General features: G+C 49.0%; 1 protein-coding gene across 2 annotated transcripts in view; it reads right to left on the reverse strand.

Moving 5' to 3' along the window:
- Positions 1-4,197: 4,197 nt before the first annotated feature.
- Positions 4,198-17,186, reverse strand: part of LOC141076476 (vitamin D3 hydroxylase-associated protein-like) — a 141,016-nt gene continuing 128,027 nt past the window's right edge. For both annotated transcript variants that reach the window (XM_073563956.1, XM_073563957.1), the window contains exons 11-15: positions 16,592-16,635; positions 16,339-16,378; positions 6,850-6,958; positions 6,469-6,614; positions 4,198-6,367 (exon numbers count right to left, since the gene is read on the reverse strand). In XM_073563956.1, coding sequence (XP_073420057.1) covers positions 6,242-6,367; positions 6,469-6,614; positions 6,850-6,958; positions 16,339-16,378; positions 16,592-16,635 — 465 coding nt within the window. In that variant the 3' untranslated portion in view covers positions 4,198-6,241. The remainder of the gene's footprint in view (positions 6,368-6,468; positions 6,615-6,849; positions 6,959-16,338; positions 16,379-16,591; positions 16,636-17,186) is intronic.

Below are 17,186 nucleotides of genomic sequence, written 5' to 3' on the forward strand. Positions count from 1 at the left end.
AGAATTTCTGAACCCACTTGTGGACACTGTTGGATTGTGTGAGGCCCAGTGAATATCACACCGCTATGTCACAGGCAGAAATTGGCTAGTGTATGACAAACTACAAGGTGTATATAGAATTGGGCAGAATAGGAATTTCCCTAGAGTGTAGGTCTGTAAGAAAAGAACAAGTCCTCGACTTATCCTTACAGAGTCACACACAGCTTCACTGTGGCCGTGATAATAGCCGTTACGCGGTACTGAGAGAGGAGCGTGCACGTACACCGCTGTCCGGTGTCCGTAAAATTGTCAAGCTCCGTGTTTTTTAAGTATACGGACTGACACACGCTGTCTCTCTATAGCTTTGAATGTGATCAAACAGCAAATATACTTAACTGTTTGAAAACCAGACAAAACTAGAAGGTGGAGGTCTGTAAGAACGAAACATGTCCTCGACTTATCCTTACAGAGTCACAGACAGATAGCTTCACTGTGGCCGTGATAACAGCCTTTACACGGTACTGTGTGAGGAGCGTACACTGCTGTATGGTGTGAAAAATGCACGCTCAGTACCTCACCAGGACAAAAAAAAATTTGGATTGCTTTTAAAAAAGCAGTTTGCAGAGCAGTGGGAAAACAGCAATGCAGCTATCATGAAGCCTTAGAAGGCAGCCTAACAACAACACAGCTGATCCAGCAAAATATAGCCTCCACTTGCACTGCACACACAGTGACTGGTGTGTTGTACAGGCAAAATCGCTAGCAGCAGAAGCAGTTTTTGGTGTCTTCTTCCCTGCCTAACGCTCTCCCTACAGAATCAGCAGCAGCAGCTCTCCCTATTCTGAGATCAGCATGAGTAACATGGCGGTCGGCGTGCACGCCATTTTATACCCCCTGTGATGCCCCCCAAAGCAAGCCAATCACTTGCATGCCCTTCTCAAAGATGGTGGTGACCCCTGCCTATGTCATCACGTTGCCCACAGTGTCCGTGGATCCTGATTGGCTGAAAAAGGGTGGAAAACAAACTTTTGAAACGTGACTTTGGCGCTAAAGTCGCCGAGCTCGTGGCCGACCTCACCCTAGGGTCGGGTTTCGTTTCATGAAACCTGACTTTACCAAAAGTTGGCGACTTTTGAAATTTTTCGACCTGTTTTGCTCAACTCTATTAAGGAGTAATTTACCTAACCACTAAGTTAAACAAGGTCTTTAATAAACTATCTGAGTAGCAGGTGTAAATCTGATGAATATGTCTTATGGGAGCCTCTGGGATGGCACACTGACTATAAACTTATCAAAAACCGACTATGAATATATATGGAAATATAACAGTCGTTCTTATATACTTAGTCTAGGGATACCTGGGTATCTATTGCTACGGTACAGCTAACCTGTGGTAGATCCCCACACAGGCCTATGATTTACATTGGCTGCAGCAAGACTCAAAAATCTACGGCGCCAAAACAACTACAGCACAAAACAAGGATCAGGGTCTTGTCTGCCGATGCCGAGCCCACACGCCGGGGACTTGCAGTTCTGCAGCCTCAGGGTACGGTCCGGAATAGCACTTTCACGGGGCTTGGAAGCATCCCTCTCAATATGGATGGTACAGGATACCGTCTGTTCTCTAACAGTCACTCACAATTCCTCTGGGAGCAGACCACCTGAATCTGTACAGGAAAGATGTCTTCTGTCGTTTTTCCAGCTCAGTGCGGATTCCACAGAGCTCCAGAGTCACACAGCTCTAAAAAATGAGCTGTACTTGTTCCACAGCAGATCCACAGGTTCACAAAAGGAGGGGGTTAACACCCTCACAAACATGCTGGCGGCAAAAAGTCTTTACAGAGTCCAGACTCCTCACTTCACATCAGCTGCCCTATGCTGCATCTCACAGAGCAATTCCTCTTCTCCCAGTCCCTTCACCTCTCCACAGCTTCTCTGCCCACAGAATTTCCTGGGCTTCTGCTACCAGCTCAGACATGCAAAAGCAGCAGGGTCCTAATGCCCTCCTGATGTCATTACAGAATGCGCTCTTACATATGCACGCTCGACCTCTGCACTTTTCATTACCCAGTCTGAGAAAGCCAAGTCCAGCGCTCCGCCAGCTCCAGCAGTGACACAGACAATGAATGATGTTGAAAGTCGGGCATGAGCATCTCCAGCACATTCAGAGATCTACCATTCCGGTGATCATTTGGGGTCTCCTTGCACCAATCAAGAAGTTACTACCTATCCTGCAGATTGGATAAAACTTCTTGCCAGAATAATCCTTTAAAGATCCAGCAGGAGTGGATTATTTTTTTATTTCTTTATCGTAAGTAATATTGGTGCTGTCACAGATGGCTGGTGGAACGGTACAGGGCCCAAGATGTTCTAATGGCTGCCCTGCTGCCAGCTCTGTGCGGGTACCCACCAGCACTCACCCAGCTGTACACCAGTAGCCACCAGTACCCTGTACACACCCGACTCTTTGTCAGCAGCATGCACCCACGCAGCGCTGCGCCAGAACCCACCAGTAACATTCCAGCTCTGTGCCGGCACCCACCAGCACAGACCCCTGTGCCAGCAACCACCAGCACAGACCCCTGTGCCAGCAACCACCAGCTTAGACCCCTGTGCCAGCAACCACCAGCACAGACCCCTGTGCCAGCAACCACCAGCACAGACCCCTGTGCCAGCAACCACCAGCACAGACCCCTGTGCCAGCAACCACCAGCACAGACCCCTGTGCCACCAACCACCAGCACAGACCCCTGTGCCAGCAACCACCAGCACAGACCCCTGTGCCAGCAACCACCAGCACAGACCCCTGTGCCAGCAACCACCAGCACAGACCCCTGTGCCAGCAACCACCAGCACAGACCCCTGTGCCAGCAACCACCAGCACAGACCCCTGTGCCAGCAACCACCAGCACAGACCCCTGTGCCAGCAACCACCAGCACAGACCCCTGTGCCACCAACCACCAGCACAGACCCCTGTGCCACCAACCACCAGCACAGACCCCTGTGCCACCAACCACCAGCACAGACCCCTGTGCCAGCAACCACCAGCACAGACCCCTGTGCCAGCAACCACCAGCACAGACCCCTGTGCCAGCAACCACCAGCACAGACCCCTGTGCCAGCAACCACCAGCACAGACCCCTGTGCCAGCAACCACCAGCACAGACCCCTGTGCCAGCAACCACCAGCACAGACCCCTGTGCCACCAACCACCAGCACAGACCCCTGTGCCAGCAACCACCAGCACAGACCCCTGTGCCACCAACCACCAGCACAGACCCCTGTGCCAGCAACCACCAGCACAGACCCCTGTGCCACCAACCACCAGCACAGACCCCTGTGCCACCAACCACCAGCACAGACCCCTGTGCCACCAACCACCAGCACAGACCCCTGTGCCAGCAACCACCAGCACAGACCCCTGTGCCAGCAACCACCAGCACAGACCCCTGTGCCAGCAACCACCAGCACAGACCCCTGTGCCAGCAACCACCAGCACAGACCCCTGTGCCAGCAACCACCAGCACAGACCCCTGTGCCAGCAACCACCAGCACAGACCCCTGTGCCAGCAACCACCAGCACAGACCCCTGTGCCACCAACCACCAGCACAGACCCCTGTGCCAGCAACCACCAGCACAGACCCCTGTGCCACCAACCACCAGCACAGACCCCTGTGCCAGCAACCACCAGCACAGACCCCTGTGCCACCAACCACCAGCACAGACCCCTGTGCCAGCAACCACCAGCACAGACCCCTGTGCCAGCAACCACCAGCACAGACCCCTGTGCCACCAACCACCAGCACAGACCCCTGTGCCAGCAACCACCAGCACAGACCCCTGTGCCAGCAACCACCAGCACAGACCCCTGTGCCAGCAACCACCAGCACAGACCCCTGTGCCAGCAACCACCAGCACAGACCCCTGTGCCACCAACCACCAGCACAGACCCCTGTGCCAGCAACCACCAGCACAGACCCCTGTGCCACCAACCACCAGCACAGACCCCTGTGCCAGCAACCACCAGCACAGACCCCTGTGCCACCAACCACCAGCACAGACCCCTGTGCCAGCACACAGTGCCTCGCTATACATCAGGCTTCTTTGCAGCATTACAGCTTAGAACGTCATACTCAATGACAATCATCAGGACCATGGCGTAAGGATCAGAAGGGGATCTCATAGGTTACTACTAAAAATACCACACAGAAGACTCTTCATGGAAGACATCTTTTTATTTCTAAAGCTTTTTCCTGGCAGCCATGTTGGATGACCCCTGTAAGGAGCTCCCCGTTCTTAGTTCTGTTCTCACAACATGTGTCAGAAGTGCCCATGAGTGAGAATTAGTAAGGGAACAGCACAGATGAGAACTGCGGCGACTTTCCCACAATGTAGACTGTGCCATAAAAGGCTTTCTCCAGTAGTCAGGGGCTGATGTCCATCATTCAGTGACGCCTGAGATCGCTCAATGTATTCACCCAGTGGAAGACACTGGTCACTTCAGGGGGCATCAACACGTGACCTATGAATGCAGGTGCAGTTCTGGAGGAGGGGGTAAGGGACTTGCCACTAGAAAAGAGGGGGATTCACCCCAGGGGAAGCCCCATCTATGACTCCGGTCTGACAGAATCTGTGCATCTGCATTCATTATGGGAATCTACTTATAACCCACACTTATTGGATGGCCCTCCCTATATAATGGATGCTCCACCCTGTATAATGGATGACCCTCCCTCCATAGATGCTCTGCCCTGTATAATGGATGCCCTCCATCTATAAAAGCTCCATCCTGCATAATGAATGCCCCTCCCTCTATAATGGATGTCCCTCCCTCTACAGATGCTCCACCCTGTGTAAAGTACATGCACCTTTCTCTATAGATGCTCACCCTGTGTAATGGATGCTCCTTCCTCTCTAGATTATCCGCCCTGTATAATGGATGCCTTTCCCTCTACAGATGCTCTGCCCTGTATAATGAATACCTCTCCCCCTATATATGCTCCGCCCTCTATAATGGATGCCCCTCCCTCTATAAATGCTCCACCCTGTATAATGGATGCCCCTCTATAGATGCTCCGCCCAGTATAATGGATGCCTCTCCCTCTATAGATGCTCCGCCCAGTATAATGGATGCCAAACCCTCTATAGATATTCCACCCTGTATAATAGATGTCCCTCCCTGTATAGATGCTCCACCCTCTATAATGGATGTCCCTCACTCTATAAATGCTCCACCCTGTATAATGGATGCCCCACCCTCTATAAATGATATGCTCTGTATAATGGATGCCCCTCCCTCTATAAATGTTACGCCCTGTATAATGGATGCCCCTCCCTCTATAAATGCTACGCCCTGTATAATGGATGCCCCTCCCTCTATAAATGTTACGCCCTGTATAATGGATGCCCCTCCCTCTATAAATGCTACGCCCTGTATAATGGATGCCCCTCCCTCTATAAATGCTACGCCCTGTATAATGGATGCCCCTCCCTCTATAAATGCTCCACCCTCTATAATGGATTTCTCTCCCCTATATATGTTCCACCCTCTATAATGGATGCCTCTCCCTCTATAGATTCTCCACCCAGTATAATGGATGCCCCCTCTCTATAGATGCTCCACCCAGTATAATGGATGTCCCTCCCTCTATAGATTCTCCACCCTGTAAAAGGGATGCCCCTCCCTCTATAAATGCTCCACCCTGTATAATGGATGCCCCTCCCTCTGTAAATGCTCCGCCCTGTATAATGGATGCCCCTCCCTCTGTAAATGCTTTGCCCTGTAGAATGGATGCCCCTCCCTCCATAGATGCTCCGCCCTCTATAATGGATGCCTCTCCCCCTATATATGTTTCTCCCTCTATAATGGATGCCTCTCCCTCTATAGATGCTCCGCCCAGTATAATGGATGCCCCCCTCTATAGATGTTCCGCCCAGTATAATGGATGTCCCTCCCTCTATAGATGCTCCACCCTGTATAATGGATGCCCCTCCCTCTATAAATGCTACGCCCTGTATAATGGATGCCCCTCCCTCTATAAATGCTCCGCCCTGTATAATGGATGCCCCTCCCTCTATAAATGCTTCACCCTGTATAATGGATGCCCCTCCCTCTGTAAATGCTTTGCCCTGTATAATGGATGCCCCTCCCTCCATAGATGCTCCACCCTGTATACTGGATGCCCCTCCCTCTATAAATACTCCACCCTGTATAATTTTCCATCCTCTCTAAATGATCATATTGCTTATGCAGTCGTCTATTACTTGTCACTGCGAGCTCGGGTCACTGTCTCCACTTCCTTCATGAGGCGCAGGCACTGTTCTTCCTGCCAGGGTAAGGCCACACACTGCACCCCCACAGGAAGCCCCTCGCCGCCTTCCATGCCCTGAAACACACAATGCAGTGATTGTAGCGGATCCATCATCCTGATATCCACCAAGGTTGTTTTTCTCTGATCGCTGCAAGACATGTTATTGAGGCACAAACCTTAATAACCTCTTTGTCCCAGGGGTCGTTATAATAGCCCTGATAATGCTTTAGCTCCTCCTCGTCCTCGGCCGTCACGGTGGTCACAGGGAGGACCCCGGCAGGAAAGTTCAGGATGTTGAAGAGCATGGTGAACCCGAAGCCAGCTGCAAAAGATCAGTAATCCCAACTAAAAACATCATGAACAACCATTGTGCACCAGTCATGGTGGCTCTTTCCACATGTTACCCAGTTATAGAGAGAAGAAGGGACAAAGGGCATAAATCACAACACTGAAAATGGAAAAACAAAACATCAAGGAAATGCACAAGTGACTATCTGATCCTGGACATAGACCCACATGGCACCACAAGCCATAACCAGAAGAACACACAGTTTTACCAAAGAGTTTTCCAGGATGCCCAATATTAAAGGCGGGTCCGAGCATGGGGCAGAGCAGAGCGTCCAGGCCAAGCTTCCTCCATTCCTTCACGTAATCACACCGATATTCCTAGAATGAGAAATTCATGCTATTAATATCAGGAAGAAATCTGACTGAGGACAGTGGGAAGACATCGACACCCAGAGCAATGTCCTGTTGAACAGATTCTTATTATACAACTGAAGAAATTTGCACATAGACACATATAGGAGAAATATATATATATTCTCTGGATGGTAGTTGTGTATGAGGGATGTAATGAGGTCACAGTCAGCCTCTTCTGTGGATGGTAGTTGTGTATGAGGGATGTAATGAGGTCACAGTCGGCCTCTTCTCTGGATGGTAGTTGTGTATGAGGGATGTAATGAGGTCACGGTTGGCCTCTTCTCTGGATGGTATTTGTGTATGAGGGACGTAATGAGGTCACAGTCGGCCTCTTCTCTGGATGGTAGTTGTGTATGACGGATGTAGTGAGGTCACGGTCGGCCTCTTCTCTGGATTGTAGTTGTGTATGAGGGTTGAAAAGATGTCACGGTCGCCTTCTTCTCTGGATGGTATTTGTGTATGAGGGATGTAGTGAGGTCACGGTCGGCCCCTTCTCTGGATGGTAGTTGTGTATGAGGGATGTAGTGAGGTCACGATCAGCCCCTTCTCTGGATGGTAGTTGTGTATAAGGGATGTAGTGAGGTCACGATCGGCCTCTTCTCTCGATGGTAGTTGTGTATGAGGGATGTAATGAGGTCACGGTCGGCCTCTTCTCTCGATGGTAGTTGTGTATGAAGGATGTAATGAGGTCACGGTCGGCCTCTTCTCTCGATGGTAGTTGTGTATGAGGGATGTAATCAGGTCACGGTCGGCCTCTTCTCAGGATGGTAGTTGTGTATGAGGGATGTAATCAGGTCACGGTCGGCCTCTTCTCTCGATGGTAGTTATGTATGAGGGATGTAATCAGGTCATGGTCGGCCTCTTCTCTGGATGGTAGTTGTGTATGAGGGCTGTAATGAGGTCACAGTCGGCCCCTTTCTGGATGGTAGTTGTGTATGAGGGATGTAATGAGGTCACGGAGGCCCCTTCTCTGGATGGTAATTGCCTATGAGGGATGTAATGAGGGCATGGTCGGCCCCTTCTCTGGATAGTAGTTGTGTATGAGGGATGTAATGAGTTCATGGTCGGCCCCTTCTCTGGATGGTAATTGCATATGAGGGATGTAATGAGGGCATGGTCGGCCTCTTCTCTGGATGGTAGTTGTGTATGAGGGATGTAATGAGGTGATGGTCGGCCCCTTCTCTGGATGGTAATTGCGTATGAGAGATGTAATGAGGGCATGGTCGGCCTCTTCTCTGGATGGTAGTTATGTATGAGGGATGTAATGAGGTCACAGTCGGCCTCTTCTCTCAATGGTAGTTGTGTATGAGGGATGTAATGAAGTCACGGTCGGCCTCTTCTCTCGATGGTAGTTGTGTATGAGGGATGTAATCAGGTCACGGTCGGCCTCTTCTCTGGATGGTAGTTGTGTATGAGAGATGCAATGAGGTCACAGTCGGCCTCTTCTCTCGATGGTAGTTGTGTATGAGGGATGTAATCAGGTCATGGTCGGCCTCTTCTCTGGATGGTAGTTGTGTATGAGGGCTGTAATGAGGTCACAGTCGGCCCTGTTATGATGAGTCACCGAAGGAGGAAAAAACAAAATACCAGCTAAGTCCAGAAAAACCAGAGAGGTTGGCAGCTATCGGATTGCAGACCCCTGGACCTATCCACAACAACTAGCAGTAGCCGTGGGGGGTTCCTACGGTGCCCTAGACCCCTCGATCACAGCCGGAGAACTACATAGCCTAAAGACAGAAAGGGGAAAAACTAAACTGCCCCAGAGCAGACCCCAAAGCAATAGGCAGCCCCCAACATATAATGACGGTGAAGCAAGATGAAAACACTAACACAGATAGAAAGATAGGTTGAGCAAATGATGGGGCCCAAGCTAACTACATAGGACAGGATAGGAAAGCTGCTGTCTGCCATCCACAAAAACCCTATCAAAATGAGCCAACCGACTGATAGGAAAAACAGGCCCTGAAGTCGCTAGGCTTCAAAAGACTATATCAGCACTCAGGTATATTCTGAAGACAGAGCAAAAGATCAACAGATCAGAGACAAAAATGGAATTCAGCTCACCCCCGGCCGGGGATGGCAGAACTCCCAAAAAACAAGGCAAAACAAAAACAAAACTGAAGAGTACAAAGCAGAGCAGAAAAACTTAGCTTTGAGATGCAGGAATCAGACTGGTCTCCAAGAATCCAGCAGGAAAATCACCAGCCAGGAAGAAGGGCGTCGGCAGCCTTATATCCAGTCCTCAATTCCAGCCACCCAGTCATCACCTAGCTGCCCAGGTGTTTGATAATCAGCCTCACTACCTTCCTTCACCAGAGGAGGAAGTTCATCAGACCTCAATGGTGAAGGGAAAAATGAACTCACAACAGTACCTCCCCCTTGAGGAGGGGTCACTGAACCCTCATCCATGCCACCAGGGCGATCCGGGTGAGCCCGATGAAAGGCATGCACCAATCTTTCGGCATGAATATCAGAGGCAGATACCCAGGAATTATCCTCCTGATCATAACCCTTCCACTTAACCAAATACTGGAGTCTCCGTCTAGCCAGACGGGAATCCAGTATCTTCTCTACCTCATATGCCATGTTACCTTCAACCAATATAGGGTCAGGAGGTGCCACCACAGGAACTACTGGTTCAACAAACCTCTTCAACAAGGACTTATGAAACACATTATGAATTTTAAATGTGACCAGAAGAGCCAACTGAAAAGAGACCAGATTAATAATCTCCAAAATCTTGTAAGGTCCAATAAATCTAGGCTTAAACTTAGGAGAAGCCACCTTCATAGCGATATTTTTTGATGACAACCAAACCATATCACCCACCTTAAACTGGGGACCAATGGTCCTACGCCGGTTGGAAAACCGCTGGGCCTTTTCCTGGGAGAGAGACAACTTATCCACTACTTGGTCCCAGATCTGGTGCATTCTTTCCACCACAGTGTCAACACCTGGTCAGGCAGAAGGCTCCACCTGCCCTGAAGAAAATCGAGGGTGAAAACCAAAGTTACAAAAAAAAGGTGACATCAAAGTGGCAGAACTAGCTCTATTATTTAAAGCAAATTCGGCCAAGGGCAAAAATGAAACCCAATCATCCTGATCAGCAGAAATAAAACATCTCAAATATGACTCCAAGGTCTGGTTTGTTCTCTCCGTCTGCCCATTGGTCTGAGGGTGAAACGCAGAGGAGAAGGACAACTGAATTCCCAGCTTGGAACAGAAAGTTCTCCAAAATCTAGACACTATCTGTCAGATACAATGTTCTCAGGAATCCCGTGCAAGCGAACCACCTGTTGCAAAAACAAGGGCACCAACTCAGAGGAAGATGGCAACTTAGGGAGTGGTACAAGATGGACCATCTTAGAGAATCTATCACAAATCACCCAAATAACAGTCATTCTCTGAGAGACAGGCATATCAGAGATAAAATCCATTGAAATATGGGTCCATGGCCTCCTGGGCACTGGCAAAGGCATCAACAAGCCACTAGAGCGAGAACAAGGTTTAGACCGGGAGCAAGTCCCACAGGACTGCACAAAATTCCTGACATCATGAGACAAGGCGGGCCACCAGAAAGACCGACTCACCAGATCTCTAGTACCAAAAATACCTGGATGACCAGCCAATGCAGAGCAATGAACTTCAGACATCACTCTCTTCCTCCACTGGTCAGGAATATACAACTTTCCACTGGGACAATGCTCAGGTTTGTCCTCCTGAAACTCTTCCAGAGCACTTCTCAAATCGGGCGAGATGGCAGAAAGAACTACCCCCTCGCCTAAGATGGTAGCAGGCTTGGTCACCACAGGAGAATCAGCAAGGAAACTCCTAGAGAGGGCGTCTGCCTTGACATTCTTAGTGCCCGGAAGAAAAGAGACCACAAAATCAAAACGTGTGAAAAACAAGGCCCACCTAGCCTGTCTAGGATTCAAGCGCTTGGCCGACTCCAGGTAAATAAAATTCTTGTGGTCAGTAAGGACCACGACTTGGTGTTTGGCTCCCTCCAACCAATGTCTCCACTCCTCAAATGCCCATTTCATGGCCAACAGTTCCCGATTCCCCACATCATAGTTACATTCGGATGGGGAGAACTTTCGGGAAAAGAAAGCACAAAGATTCATTTTAGCTGTCACAGGATCTTTTTGGGACAACACCGCTCCTGCACCAATCTCAGAAGCGTCCACCTCCACCTGAAACGGGAGTGAGACATCAGGTTGCCGCAAAACCGGAGCAGAAGTTAATCTTCGCTTCAGCTCCTGAAAGGAAGAAACAGCCTCCGGAGACCAATTCAGCACATCAGCACCCTTCCTAGTCAAATCCGTCAATGGCTTGGCAATACCAGAAAAATTAGCTATAAATTTCCGATAAAAATTAGCAAAACCCAAAAACTTCTGGAGGGCCTTCAAAGAAGTGGGCTGAACCCAATCATAAATGGCCTGTACCTTGGCCGGGTCCATTTCAGTAGTTGATGGAGACAAAATAAATCCCAAAAATGAAATCCTCTGTACCCCAAAAAGGCATTTCGATCCCTTGACATACAGGGAATTCTCCCTCAAAATCCGGAACACAGTCCGAACATGTTCCACATGAGAGTCCCAATTCTTGGAAAAGATCAAAATATCATCCAGATAGATAATCAAAAATTTATCCACAAAGTCTCGGAAAATATCGTTCATGAAGCACTGGAAGACAGAAGGGGCATTAGTGAGCCCAAAAGGCATCACCAGGTACTCAAAATGTCCCTCCGAAGTATTAAACACCGTCTTTCATTCATCCCCATTCTTAATGCGAATAAGAGTATACGCCCCCCTGAGGTCAAGCTTGGTAAACCAGCAAGCACCTTTAACTCTGGAGAATAGATCAGAAATCAGGGGTAACGGATACTGATATTTAACAGTAATTTTGTTGAGGGCACGATAGTCAATACAAGGCCTTAATGAACCATCCTTTTTAGCCACGAAAAAAAAACCAGCACCTAAGGGTGAAGAGGATGGTCTAATATGACCCTTCTCCAACGACTCCTTAATATAGGATCGCATAGCCTCGTGCTCGGGTACAGATAAATTGAAAAGCCGACCATTGAGGAATTTACACCCCGGGTTCAGCTCAATTGCACAGTCATAACTCCTATGAGGAGGCAAAGACGCAGAATCATTCTCACTAAATACATCATAAAAGTCCGCCAAATAGTCAGGAACATCATGCGACTGGGGAGAGGTGGAGAAAACAGGAGCATCACTAAGGGCACTCCGACAACCCCAACTCACCACAGACAAAGATTTCCAATCCAGAACTGGATTATGGATTTGCAACCAGGGAAACCCCAGAACGATGGTATCATGCAAATTATGCAACACCAAAAATCTGCAATTTTCTTGATGGTCTGGGGCGACCCGCATTACCACCTGGGTCCAAAACTGAGGTTTATTCTTCGCCAAAGGAGTAGCATCAATACCCCTCAAAGGGATAGGCGTCCGCAGAGGTGTCATAGGAAATCCACAACGTTTAGCAAAATCCAAGTCCATCAGGTTAAGAGCTGCTCCTGAATCCACAAAAGCCTTGGCGGAAAATGTGGACAGGGAGCAGATCAGAGTAATTGCCAGAAGAAACTTAGGTTGAACACCACCCACAGAAAACGTGTGTGCACAACGTTTCTCTCGTTTAGGGCAGACAGAAATAATATGCGAGGCATCTCCACAAAAAAAACACAGCTTATTACGCCTTCTGAACTCGTGACGTTGCGCCCTAGACAAAATTCTATCACATTGCATAGGTTCAGACATTTGTTCAACAGGTGGCAACATCTCTCGTGAAGTTTTGCGTTCACGTAAACGCCGATCCACCTGAATGGCTAATGACATAGAATCGTCAAGACCAGAGGGAACAGGAAATCCCACCATAGTATCTTTTACAGTTTCTGACAAACCCTTCTGAAAGAGGGCTGCCAAGGCACCATCATTCCAGGTAGTAAGGACCGCCCACTTTCGGAATTTTTGACAGTACAACTCTGCCGAATCCCGACCCTGGCTTAATGCCAACAGGGTCTTTTCAGCCTGATCAATAGCATTAGGTTCATCATACAACAACCCCAAGGCTTGAAAAAATGCGTTCACATTATTCAGAATAGGATCATCAGGTTTCAAAGAAAACGCCCAATCCTGGGGATCACCGCGCAGCAAAGAGATGACAATTTTAACCTGCTGCGCGGAGTTCCCCGACGAGTTAGGCTTCAAGGCAAAAAATAATTTACAATTATTCTTGAAATTCAAGAATTTAGACCGATCCCCAAAAAACACATCAGGAGTGGGAATCTTTGGTTCAGCAGCATGTGAATGAGCAAGATAGGCGGAAATTCCCCGCACTTCAGCAGCGAGCTGCTCCACACGATCAGACAATTGCTTCATCTCCATTGAGAGAAAAATTCCCCCTACGGCCTCAGAGATATAGATGAAAAAATCTGCACAAAAAAAAAAAAAATTCTGACACTTTTTTTTTTTTTTTACAATTCTCTCCTGCTAATGAGTACCCTAGGATCTGCGGTATGGCTGGTGATTCTGTTATGATGAGTCACGGAAGGAGGAAAAAACAAAATACCAGCTAAGTCCAGAAAAACCAGAGAAGTTGGCAGCTATCGGATTGCAGACCCCTTGACCTATCCACAACAACTAGCAGTAGCCGTGGGGGGTTCCTACGGTGCCCTAGACCCCTCGATCACAGCCGGAGAACTACATAGCCTAAAGACAGAAAGGGGAAAAACTAAACTGCCCCAGAGCAGACCCCAAAGCAATAGGCAGCTCCCAACATATAATGACGGTGAAGCAAGATGAAAACACTAACACAGAAAGATAGGTTGAGCAAATGATGGGGCCCAAGCTAACTACATAGGACAGGATAGGAAAGCTGCTGTCTGCCATCCGCAAAAACCCTATCAAAATGAGCCAACCGACTGATAGGAAAAACAGGCCCTGAAGTCGCTAGGCTTCAAAAGACTATATCAGCACTCAGGTATATTCTGAAGACAGAGTAAAAGATCAACAGATCAGAGACAAAAATGGAATTCAGCTCACCCCTGGCCGGGGATGGCAGAACTCCCAAAAAACAAGGCAAAACAAAAACAAAACTGAAGAGTACAAAGCAGAGCAGAAAAACTTAGCTTTGAGATGCAGGAATCAGACTGGTCTCCAAGAATCCAGCAGGAAAATCACCAGCCAGGAAGAAGGGCGTCAGCAGCCTTATATCCAGTCCTCAATTCCAGCCACCCAGTCATCATCTAGCTGCCCAGGTGTTTGATAATCAGCCTCACTACCTTCCTTCACCAGAGGAGGAAGTTCATCAGACCTCAATGGTGAAGGGAAAAATGAACTCACAACACGGCCCCTTCTCTGGATGGTAGTTGTGTATGAGGGATGTAATGAGGTCACGGTCGGCCCCTTCTCTGGATGGTAATTGCGTATGAGGGATGTAATGAGGACATGGTCGGCCCCTTCTCTGGATGATAGTTGTGTATGAGGGATGTAATGAGGTCACGGTCGGCCCCTTCTTTGGTTGGTAATTGCTTATGAGGGATGTAATGAGGTCACGGTCGGCCTCTTCTCTCGATGGTAGTTGTGCATGAGGGATGTAATCAGGTCAAGGTCGGCCTTTTCTCTCGATGGTAGTTGTGTATGAGGGAAGTAATGAGGTCACGATCAGCCCCTTCTCTGGATGGTAGTTGTGTATGAGGGATGTAGTGAGGTCACGGTCGGCCTCTTCTCTGGATTGTAGTTATGTATGAGGGATGTAAAGATATCACGGTCATCCTCTTCTCTAGATGGTATTTGTGTATGAGGGATGTAATGAGGTCACGGTCGGCCCCTTCTCTGGATGGTAGTTGTGTATGAGGGATGTAGTGAGGTCACAATCGGCCCCTTCTCTGGATGGTAGTTGTGTATGTGGGATGTAGTGAGGTCACGATCGGCCTCTTCTCTGGATGGTAGTTGTGTATGAGGGATGTAATGAGGTGACGGTCGGCCCCTTCTCTGGATGGTAATTGCGTATGAGAGATGTAATGAGGGCATGGTCGGCCTCTTCTCTGGATACTAGTTATGCATGAGGGATGTAATGAGGTCACGGTCGGCCTCTTCTCTCGATGGTAGTTGTGTATGAAGGATGTAATGAGGTCATAGTCGGCCTCTTCTCTCGATGGTAGTTGTGTATGAGGGATGTAATGAGGTCACGGTCGGCCTCTTCTCTCGATGGTAGTTGTGTATGAAGGATGTAATGAGGTCACGGTCGGCCTCTTCTCTCGATGGTAGTTGTGTATGAGGGATGTAATCAGGTCACGGTCGGCCTCTTCTCAGGATGGTAGTTGTGCATGAGGGATGTAATGAGGTCACGGTCGGCCTCTTCTCTCGTTGGTAGTTGTGTATGAGGGATGTAATCAGGTCATGGTCGGCCTCTTCTCTCAATGGTAGTTGTGTATGAGGGATGTAATGAGGTCACAGTCGGCCCCTTCTCTGGATAGTAGTTGTGTATGAGGGATGTAATGAGGGCATTGTCGACCTCTTCTCTGGATGGTAGTTGTGTATGAGGGATGTAATGAGGTCATGGTCGGCCTCTTCTCTGGATGGTAGTTATGTAAGAGGGATGTAATGATGTCACAGTCGGCCTCTTCTCTGGATGGTAGTTGTGTATGAGGGATGTAATGAGGTCACGGTCGGCCTCTTCTCTGGATGGTAGTTGTGTATGAGGGATGTAATGAGGTCGCGGTCGGCCTCTTCTCTGGATGGTAGTTGTGTATGAGGGATGTAATGAGGTCACAGTCGGCCCCTTCTCTGGATGGTAGTTGTGTATGAGGGATGTAATGAGGTCACGGTCGGCCTCTTCTCTCAATGGTAGTTGTGTATGAGGTATGTAATGAGGTCACAGCCGGCCCCTTCTCTGGATAGTAGTTGTGTATGAGGGATGTAATGAGGGCATTGTCGACCTCTTCTCTGGATGGTAGTTGTGTATGAGGGATGTAATGATGTCACAGTCGGCCTCTTCTCTCGATGGTAGTTGTATATGAGAAATGTAATGGGGTCACGGTCGGCCTCTTCTCTGGATGGTAATTGCATATGAGGGATGTAATGAGGGCATGGTCGGCCTCTTCTCTCGTTGGTAGTTGTGTATGAGGGACGTAATGAGGTCACGGTCGGCCTCTTCTCTGGATGGTAGTTGTGTATCGGGGATGTGAGTTTGTCACGTCTTTTTCTAAAGGTACAAAACCTCCATTTTGATGATTTATGACTGTATTGACCCCTTGTGGCCCCGCTTATAGATGTCACCCATCCCCCACATCACACGTTCATGGATGAATTCACCTTTATTGCCGTGTAATGATTCCAGAGATCTTTCACCGAACTGAAAAAAAAAAGAAAATCGGCATCAACATTACGTCGTGTGAGCTCGGACTTCCGGTAGCCCTGTGGCCAGGGTGCATCACGGCACAACCGAGCTACTAAAGAGTTAATTGCAGCAGTTTGGAGTCAATTGCGGCCTGCACAAGGCGCCAATATGTTAGCGTCAGCGGGATCAGCACAAAGCATCTAGGGGAGAAGCCGCGCGCCATCTTACCTGCAGCCGCTGTGCGCTTCCACGTGGTTTGCGATTCGTGGGAACTAAGAGGAAACATGAATCAGGTTAAGTCTCCGATGACGGAAGAAGGCGCCGGGCAATCAGTGAGCGGGGGCAGCGCCTCGTCCGGGGCAGAGTACACCTCATATTCCAGGGAGCGTGGAGACCCTCCACCCACAACAGCGATACATGAGCCTTATAAAATGGAGTGCAGCTCTGGAGGATGAGACACAATGTAACCGCAGAACAGTGACTGCAGCTCTCGAGGTGACTGGAGGGTAAGACATGATGTAACAGCAGAATAGTGACTGCAGCTCTGGAGGTGACTGGAGGATGAGACACGATGTAACTGCAGAACAGTGAGTGCTGCTCTGGAGGTGACTGTAGGATAAGACATGATGTAACCGCAGAATAGTGACTGCAGCTTTGGAGGTGACTGGAGGGTAAGACACGATGTAACACCAGAATAGTGACTGCAGCTCTAGAGGTGACTGGAGGATGAGACACGATGTAACCGCAGAATAGTGACTGCAGCTCTGGAGGTGACTGGAGGATAATATGTAACCGCAGAATAGTGAGTGCAGCTCTGGAGATG

The sequence above is a fragment of the Dendrobates tinctorius genome, unplaced genomic scaffold, assembly GCF_039654945.1.
Source record: "Dendrobates tinctorius isolate UK_male_01 unplaced genomic scaffold, ASM3965494v1 ptg000410l, whole genome shotgun sequence".
Classification (NCBI taxonomy): Eukaryota; Metazoa; Chordata; class Amphibia; order Anura; family Dendrobatidae; genus Dendrobates; species Dendrobates tinctorius.